The 9,800-nt window shown below is 38.7% G+C and overlaps 1 protein-coding gene across 2 annotated transcripts; it reads right to left on the reverse strand.

Moving 5' to 3' along the window:
- Window positions 1-1,771: 1,771 nt before the first annotated feature.
- On the reverse strand, window positions 1,772-4,721 carry LOC147948439 (subtilisin-like protease SBT3.9). 2 transcript variants are annotated; one of them, XM_087481708.1, is made up of 8 exons: window positions 4,595-4,721; window positions 4,364-4,519; window positions 3,623-4,287; window positions 3,468-3,523; window positions 3,147-3,386; window positions 2,938-3,052; window positions 2,537-2,729; window positions 1,772-2,459 (listed from the first exon to the last, which is right to left on the reverse strand). In XM_087481708.1, the coding sequence occupies exons 2-8, from the start codon at window positions 4,398-4,400 to the stop codon at window positions 1,885-1,887; spliced, it is 1,881 nt and encodes a 626-aa protein (XP_087337834.1). In that variant the 5' UTR covers window positions 4,401-4,519; window positions 4,595-4,721; the 3' UTR covers window positions 1,772-1,884. The 2 variants fall into 2 exon arrangements, with proteins under 2 accessions (XP_087337834.1, XP_087337838.1); XM_087481712.1 differs by lacking the exons at window positions 3,468-3,523; window positions 3,623-4,287; window positions 4,364-4,519; window positions 4,595-4,721 and having other exon boundaries at window positions 3,147-3,327.
- Window positions 4,722-9,800: the final 5,079 nt, after the last annotated feature.

Consider the following 9,800-nt stretch of genomic DNA (forward strand, 5'->3'; position numbering starts at 1 on the left):
CAAGGTGGAGAATGTTATGGTGTGATCCAATTCAACTGGTTATCTTGATGTTGACTTGGTTAGCTGGTTTAATGATGGTTCACTATTCTTGGGCATTAGTTTTAGAAGTCCAAGAAGGAAGAGGATTTTGTTTCAAATAAATCAAAATTGCAGAAGCATTAGGATTTATTCTTTTTGTGCTGATATATATACACATTCTTATTCTCTCTCGTTGTATCTCTATTCATCTCTATCTTGTAATCTCACTGAAGTTCTGTTCTTGAGCTTAAGAGAAACACTTGAATCATTATAGTGAATTGTTGGGTTGAATCCAGCGCCAGATGTAGATTCATCACATCAGTGAATCGAAATGGGTAAACAATTGCTTGTGTTCTTGCTTTCTTATTTCTTTTTACTTTTCTTTGATTTTGAGATTGTGCGTGAGTGATTGAGCTGATTTGTGTTGAGTTCTTGAAAGATTATCGCCATAGAAACTTAACAAGAAGTAGTCTTTTTTTCCATCGACGAAATGGAGAAGACATTCCTAATGCTTTTAAAATGTTCAAACTTGCTCAAGAACGGTTGCAACTTAAATTTAACAACACATTTGAATCTAAGCTTGTTGAGAATCGCAGACCCCGATTCACCTATATAGTGAACCGCATACCACGACTCTGCCCGTACTTCTTGTCTACTTCACAGATCAGTTTGCATAACATAAACATAACACAGAGATTTAACGAGTTCCCCTCATGTAGAGGGTACATCTCGTGTGGGAACCTTGCCCCACAAACATCCACTATCAATCAACCAAGGTTTACATATAGTGTTTCATATACAAGCTTAGAGAACAACTACAAAGGAAACTGAAGAAGAGAACAACACATAGTAGATGCTTTTCTTCTTCCCCTCTCTTTGTCTCTGGTTCAGCTCTCCCCTCATTGTATCAACCTTGAAATACCTCCAGAACCCCAAAGAAGCAGTTCCACCTTCATCTCTCATCAAAGTGTCCTGAAGACACCTTAAACCTAGACTAGGTTATGTCCGGCTCTCAGTCCTTCGATCCCAGCCAAGCTTCCGCTCTTTTATCATGGTTTTGCGCACTGCTTCAAGCTCTCTTTACGATGCCCTGTGCATGCTCTCTGCACTATGTCATGCGCCTCTACATCTGCCCTGCACAGCGCCCTATCCTGCGCCTCTGCATCTGCCCTGCATAGCACCTGGGCTGTGCCCTGCAGCTACCACCAGCATACAACTAGGTTCTCCTATGCGTGCCTTAGTGCTTGCGGCTTATCCTTCACTAACCCTAGTTTCCCTTATATAGTGAAACTCTAGAGTTTATGTTGGTTTACTCCTTCAGACTACACAATCCGGATCATGTATGGACTACACATCAATATAGACCCAATTCATGGTTCAAACTAAATAAGCCCATATGAAGCAAACATATACAACAAAGTTCATTCAGGTAGAGAACAAGATTGCACTTTGTATAAAATTTAACATTATAGATTAATTGAGGAAAAAATCAATAGTATGCAAACATCGTACATATTGCACAATAAAAGGAGAACATTAGTGTGAGAATCATCTAGAGATATCATGAGTACGTAAAGGGTTCAGAAAACAGCTCTGTTCATGGTGGATAAGTGATAGAGATTAGGTCTCTTTTATCATCAGTTATAACTTGGGAATCACGACTTGGAGTGAATCTGTGTTGTTCATAATATCATCTGTTACAACGTTGGACCTCGTGTGTGCCTATGACCATTCTATATAATATACGGATGAATAAACAACACAATAATCCACTAAACATTATTATTCATCAGCATTATGCTTTACATATTGTTCAACACAAGAACATATATAGTAGTTCAGCAGAAGATGCATTTTTCCCTTACATCAGTTCTCATCGTGGTAACGTTCGAGGATTTGGGTTCTTACAGATACTGGGATGACCACATTGTGAAGATTGTCAGTCCATGTCAAGCTTCCAAAGTAATAGCCAGTATTCACTTTGTGCCTTGTCGAAACTCTCACTTTAAAAGAAACTATTTTGGTCGTAGAGTTAAACTGTAGCGTATGTGGTGTCACGGTCATACTAATGCCGATTGGAGGATCGATCATAACTTTGTATATCGAGTTGAGTGGTCCAACATTAGTGACGGTTCTAGTGAGAGTGACCTCGTCTTTGAGGTTCGGTATTGTGATGGATGGCAAGTTTAGATCAAGAACAGAAGGCTTCGGGTTAGGACATACTGTTTTATTTCCGAGGACTTGGGAAATGGAGGCGTCATTGTAATTATAGGTAGAGCATAAGTACGAGACATAGTCATCAATGGTCATGTCGTATATGAGACCTGGTCTTGCAGCTTTCTCTGGATTTACGAGTCCTCCTCCATAATCAAACGGATCTGCTAGCTTGCGGTTTGACCCGTCTGCGAAAATAGGCTCCCCGGATGGATCAGTTTTCCATGCTGCAATGTAAAATGTGATCCCAAGATCAATATGATATTTTGATCATTCTTACAATGATTTTGAAGAAGATAAGAACCTGTAGTGACAATAGCTGATTTGATAGCAGAAGGAGACCAATGAGGGTACAATGATCTAAGTAGCACTACAACTCCAGTAACAACAGGAGTAGCCATTGATGTCCCAGACATCATAGCAAATCCTCCGTCGTTAATAGAACTATTTGGAGAAATAGCTGCTAGTATGTTCACGCCAGGTGCTGCTATATCCGGCTGTAGAAATTAGGCATCAAAAACTTTTAGAATCTACACTACAGGAAATTGGGGTATTGGTAGCAGTATAATATAGCGTTGGTTGACAATCATCTCAGTTTTAGATAGTGTTTCCCAAAACGCTATGTGTGGTAGGTCAGATTTTAGTGTATAAATACTGTATTATTAATACATACCAGCTGGATCAGTATGGAAAATAATGATATACCTTAAGAATCATTGGAGATATCGAATTGGGTCCTCTTGATGAAAAAGATGCTACCTTTGTAGCGACGGGGTGTGAAACAAATGTTCTTGGAGCATGTATCTTTGCCATGGGAGATCTAGCAAAACAAAACCCAAAATGTGTGGTGATATATGTTTGGAACCATCATCCATAAATTCCACAAAGAAACAGACAAGTTTTGGTGATGATACATTGTGGAGCGTATGTAGAACAGAATGTCAGTTCCGAGCTCAAAGTCTACCGTAACGCATGGAAAGTTATGAGTTGGGTTAACCGGACGGGGATTTCTTGCAATGATTACCCCGAGACCACCAGCGTTTTTAACTGCGGTTCTAGCATTTGTAACAACCCTAGAGCGGGGATTTATATCTGCTGTGAAACATAACACAACTTTTCCTTCCATTGGATTAGCGGAGAGCTTCGCGCAATCACTGCAAGTTGAAGTCATAATTTTCTAAATACTCAATCTCAGAGGAATATATAGTCAAAATGAAATAGTGATTCAAAGTTACCCTGAATAAGTAAGACCAACAAAACTGAGTTCTGGACCAGCAAAGATTGCTTGACCCTAAATTAAAGCAAAGAAGAAATCATCAGCATTGGGTTCAGACTTTAGATCCTTAGATAAACAGTTTGTCTTATAGTTCTCTAATTGGCATGAATATACCAGTATTGTTATATTGTTCCCAAGTGTGATGGCTGTGGGAAAAGAACGGTCTAGAGTAGTTGCAGCTACCGTCAAGATCCAAGGAGCTACATTCCCAATGGTCTGTGCCGCAGGACCATTATTACCAGCTGAAGCTACGACATGAATGCCTTTTTCTACCGCGTGGAATAATCCCATAGCAAAAAAAAGCCTCACATCAGTTTCTAGATTTAAAGGAACACCCGATCCCAAAGAGAGTGACAAAACATCAACACCATCATGAATAGCTTCATCGATTGCTTTTAAGAGATCAGCATTTGAACATCCCATTTGAAACCAGCACGCCTTATAAATAGCTAAAAAAACACCCGGAGCACCACCTCTCACAGTTCCTCTTCCAAGACGAGAGTAGCTTACATTAGGCAGGAATGAGCCACCGATGGTTGAAGCGACATGCGTGCCATGACCGCTAAAGTCTCTCGGGGAAACATACTCAGGGTTTTCTTTCGTGTTCAAGACTCCGTTCTCAGCAACAAGGCCATCGACAAAGTATTTTGCTCCTATCAGCTTTCTGTTGCAATGAATCGAGGCGTTGAATAATTCTCCAGATACACAGCCACCTTTCCAACGGCTAGGAATTGGTCCGTAGCCTTTGTCATTAAACATTTCAGACTCTGGCCACACTCCTGCATGCATTTGATGGTTTCTATATATAAACATGTCTAGAGTATTTAAGGTATATATTGCTTCATAGACACAAACCTGAATCAATAACTCCAACAATGACCGGACTTCCCATGTTGGCCTTATGTAGGAGACTCTCTGAATTACCCGGAGACAGGCCCAAGTAATCCCAAGTTCTAGTTGTTGTCAGTTCGTATAATGTATTTGGTGTGACTTGTACTACTTCAGGCAGTTCTGTTCTCGTAGGGGATATGATTTGTTCAGAAACGTGAAGTCAAGAAACGGAGAAGGGTTCGACTTTGCAAGTACCTGAAATTTGCTGGGCTTGGGACTCTGTGAGCTTGGCAGCGAAACCTGAGAAGCCGTGTCGATAACTATACACTATTGAATCATGGACTGCTTTTTTGCTGAAAACATGACAGTTAACTATTTAAGTAAATATTAAACAAACTTGTCATATAGTACTAATTCTTTTACTATGAGAATTAGTAAAAGAATTACTAATTTTATTATATAAAATTTGATGTCAAAATTACTCATTAACAAAATCGTGACATGTGTCAATAGTATATCTAAGATTTTTACACGTGTCCAGATTACTACTTAACATGATTGCAACATGTGTTAAATTAACGATGTTAGATTTTGATATGTGTCTAAATTAATCGCTAGAAAAAAAAAATTTATAATATTTACTAAACAAAAAAAGTAATCCAAAAGCAAAAAGAAAAAATTCACCTATCACCGTAAGAAAATTGAGCATATATCTTATTATATAAAGATGTATATTAAGTGGTATCCCATATCAAAGCAAAACCTTAAATATGTTAGACAAGCATGAATACCAAAAATCTTAAGTGCGCGAGAAATTCAAGAACACCAAAGAGACAAATACAAACTATGAGAGATCAGAAAACCTTACTAGCAAAAGAAAACGGGGTATCATGAATAATTGTTATGATCGAAAAGACACTTGCAGATGAATCTCATATAAAGCTAGATTTAACTAAGCTTCATATATGGGTAGACAAACTAAATCAGTGTGTAAGTACAATATTTATATAATGAAACAAATATATTAGAAATTTGTGATATATATTTTAAAATAAAATTTTCTATATTATTTTGAGTTTATTTTTATTTTTTCAGTTAAAGATATGTAAGAACAATTTTTATTACTCCTTTTAACATAAATATTTTAAATTTCTTATGTTGTAGTAATTTTAGAAGTTTTATTTTAGTTTATATTTTATATCTATAGATTATCTAAGACTCTTATATCATCCTGGTTATAACTTATATTTTAACTGTCTTTTAATTTCTCAAATTTTATTGGGCTGGTCATAAACTCATTGCAACCATGTATATATTTTCTCCTTAATTTTTCATCCAAAATATTTTTTGAGTAAACAATTTTAGTGGTTAAACATTATTGTCACTACAAATTTTAGTGGTGAAAAGAAACTACGTCAAAGTGAAAGTAAAGAGACAAAAATTAGTTTAATTTGTTCATATATACATTTTATAGGTGGTGATAAAAAGTGTATTTTAACAACAAAATATTTTAGGGTGTAAGAACACATTATTAGTGGTAAAACATAAAGTAAAATTGTATGTGGATGCTAATAAGATGACGCTACATGTAAAACATTTTGTGAATAAGTTGTTGCAACGTTTTTGAGATTTGGCAATAATAATATTTGTAATAGTTTCAAAAAATTTGGTGGTCGATAATTTAGCTTTAGATTATTGTAAGATCTTTTTTTTTATTATTGTAAGATCTGTAATAATAATTTTCAAATATAAAAATATAAATTAGTGTATTAAATTAAATTAAAAACTTCTCTCTAATTAAAAAACATTTATCTATTTATTTCCGGAAAAGGTCAATGTTTATATTTTTACAATATATATATATATATATATATATATATATATATATACACACATTTTTTACAATATATATAGATCCAAGGTGTACTTGCGTTGAGACAAGAAAATCCCCTCCTTACCATGACTAACTTCAATACCAAGAAAGTATTTAAGCTTACCCAAATCTTTCATAGAGAAACAACGGCTGAGATATTCCTTGAATTTTTGAATCATGTATCCATTGTTACCAGTAATGATAAGATCATCAACATATACAAGAACCCGTAACTCAATGTCCTTATGAGAGTAAATGAACAAAGAATAGTCATCATAGGATTCCACAAAACCAAACCAAAGAAGAGAATCCGATAACTTCTTGAACCAACACCGCGGAGCCTGTTTAAGGCCATAGATAGACTTGCGTAAACGACAAACTTTGCCAGGATGCGAATGACGGAAACCTGGGGGAAGTTTCATATACACTTCTTCTTCCAAATCACCATGAAGAAATGCATTGTTGACGTCCATTTGATAGACCTCCCAGTGATTAGCCGCAACAAGACGAAGCAAAGTACGAACCGTAGTCATGCGGACAACAGGAGCAAACGTTTCATTGTAATCCTCCCCCTCAACTTGATTATTACCAAGAGCAACAAGACGGGCTTTGTAGCGTTCGATGGAACCATCAGAATGATACTTGGTCTTGTAAACCCACTGACTACCGAGAGCAACTTTTCCCGGAGGCAAATCACAAACATCCCAAGTACGTTTCACCTCAAGAGCATCAACCTCTTTGTGCATAGCATTGTTCCACACTTTGATCTGAACAGCCTCTTTAAAATGCTTAGGCTCGACATTGGTGGTGATGGCCGCCAAAAATGCTTTATGACGTGGTGAAAAATTTTTATCGGAGATAAATTCAGTTAGAGGATAGAGCACAGTACCTGGATCCGATGACGAGGACTGGAGTGGAGAGTTGGAGAGAACGTGCGATGCGTCAGGTGTACATATCACGGAGTTGGTAACGTAATCTTTTAACCAAACAGGCGCATTCTTGGGTCTTGTACTCTGTCTAGGAGCAACTGGCTCAACAACTGGCTCAACAGTGGATACCACAGGCAGTAAATCAGTAGAAGGAGACAAGCCCTCTGTGTGCGAAGAGGACGAATCAACAAGACCATCTTGGTTAGCAGGTGGAGCGAGTGTAGGAACAACAGTCGTAGGGACGAGTGTTGGAACAGGAGAGAGAGCAGGCAAAGATGCAACAACACCATCTTGATCAACACTATCTTGAGCAGCATGAACGAACGAATCAACATTATTTGCATCAGAACTCCCCCTTACGATAGGAGACGAAGACAATGCCCAATCATCATCATGAGAGGTAGCAGGCGAGACAACAACCGGAGACGAAGAGGATGCTTGGTCATAAGGAAAAACATCTTCATTAAAGACCACATCACGAGAAATGATAAACTCATTACATTCAAGATCATAGACTTTCCAACCTTTCTTACCAAATGGATAACCAACAAACATACACCGTCGACTACGTTCACCAAACTTGTCCTTATCACGAGACACACGATGAGTGTAACACGCCGATCCAAAAAACACGAAGTTGATCATACACAGGTTTACAACCATGAAGAACCTCGTATGGAGTGCGACCACCAAGAACAGAGGAAGGAGTCCGATTGATCAAATAAGCAGACGTAAGAACAGCCTCGCCCCAAAATTTGATAGGTAAATGTGCTTGGAACAATAACGCACGAGAAACATTGAGAATGTGTCTATGTTTGCGTTCTACACGTCCATTCTGTTGTGGAGTCCCGACACACGATGTTTGATGAATTATACCTTGCTCACGAAAATAGGCAGAAAGACACATAAATTTGGTACCATTATCACTACGAATCATTTTCACCGACTTGCCAAACTGTTTTTCTGTATAGGACAGAAAATTCTTTAAAACAACACGCACTTCGGACTTTTCGAGTAACAAATACGTCCACACAGCTCTTGAAAAGTCATCGACTATCGTCAAAAAATACACAGCACCACAAGAAGAAGGAACACGATATGGCCCCCAAACATCACAATGAATCAAGGAAAAACAATCACTGGTTTTATTAATACTTTCTGGAAAGGTTTCTCTTGTTTGTTTTGCCCGAAAACAAACATCACAAGAGTGAGAACCAACACACGTAGATGAATGAGAAAACATAGGTAAAAAGGAAAACACCGAATAACTTGGATGTCCTAAGCGCTTATGCCACAAGGCTTGATCAGAAGAGACTTTAACCGTATGTATCTTTGCAGTAGCAACATTCGTAAGATAGTACACCCCATCACGTTCTTCCCCGGTCCCAATCCGAGTCCTCGAAAAACGGTCCTGTAAGAAACAAATAGTATCAGTGAATGTTGCAAAACACTTCGTTTGTTTCACAATTTTTGAGACCGAGAGTAAGGTGCAAGTTAAATCAGGAACATAAAGAACATTAGTCAACTTGACAGTGTCCGAAAGAGGAAGAACTCCCATGCTTGTGGCATTGGTTTTACTACTGTCAGCAAATCCCACAGAACACGATGGAATAGGCACAATATCATGCAAAAGAGACATATTCCCGGTCATGTGATGAGACGCACCGGTGTCTAAAACAACATCGCCAAGTGCTAGCTTACCAGACAATTTGTCAGAAGATGGAGTGCCCGAGTTTTCTTCTATCATGCGAGCAAGCACCTTCATTTGATCCGGAGTAAAGTTTGAAAACGCTGAAGGATTGGCACTGGTGGCATGAGCTGCAACAGCCTGCCCACGTCCACGACCCGAGACATTGGAACCAGAACCCTGGAAACCAGAACTGCGACCACCACGTCCACGTCCTCCAGAACCACGACCGTTACTATTACGTTCAGACCACCACTCCGGAAAACCAACGATCTGCCAACAATCCTTTTTCTCGTGACCAACACGACCACAATGAGAGCACGTCGTCCGAGACCGCACCAATGAAGAATCAGTTCGATTGGCACCATTAGACAACATCTCACTTTGATCACGACGAACAAGGAATCCTACAGCTTCGGTTTGCTGCTCACGAACCCGAACAGTAGACAAACGACGTTCTTCTCTGATGATCCGAGAGTACACTTCACCGAGAGAAGGCAAAGGATCCATTGAAATAATGTTAGTGCAAATGCCTCCAAACCTAGATTCATCAAGTCCCAACACAAACTGATGTACTTTCTCTTCTTCACGTTCTTTAGCAGGCTCAAGAGCAGCACCACAAACACACAACCGCAAGTACAAGCTTTGATCGGTTTGTAAATACCATACTCTTCCCAGAGAGTACACAACCGCCCATAATAATCCAGAACGGTCTGCCCATCTTGACGACAAGAAGCAAGCTGAGCTTTGATTTGATGAATATGCACCTTGTTCCCCACAGAGAAACGTTCCTTCAAATCGACCCATAACTGATGAGCATCGGATATGAAGGTGACAGTAGACTTGACTTTTGGCTCAATACTGGTTCGAATCCACCCAACTATCATTGAATTCACGGTTTGCCAATTCTCAAAGTCAGGATCACTACTCACCGGCTTTGGAATCGTACCATTAATAAACCCTGTTTTGCGC

Source organism: Camelina sativa, chromosome 2 (genome assembly GCF_030686135.1).
Source record: "Camelina sativa cultivar CO46 ecotype springtype chromosome 2, ASM3068613v1".
NCBI classification, from domain to species: domain Eukaryota; kingdom Viridiplantae; phylum Streptophyta; class Magnoliopsida; order Brassicales; family Brassicaceae; genus Camelina; species Camelina sativa.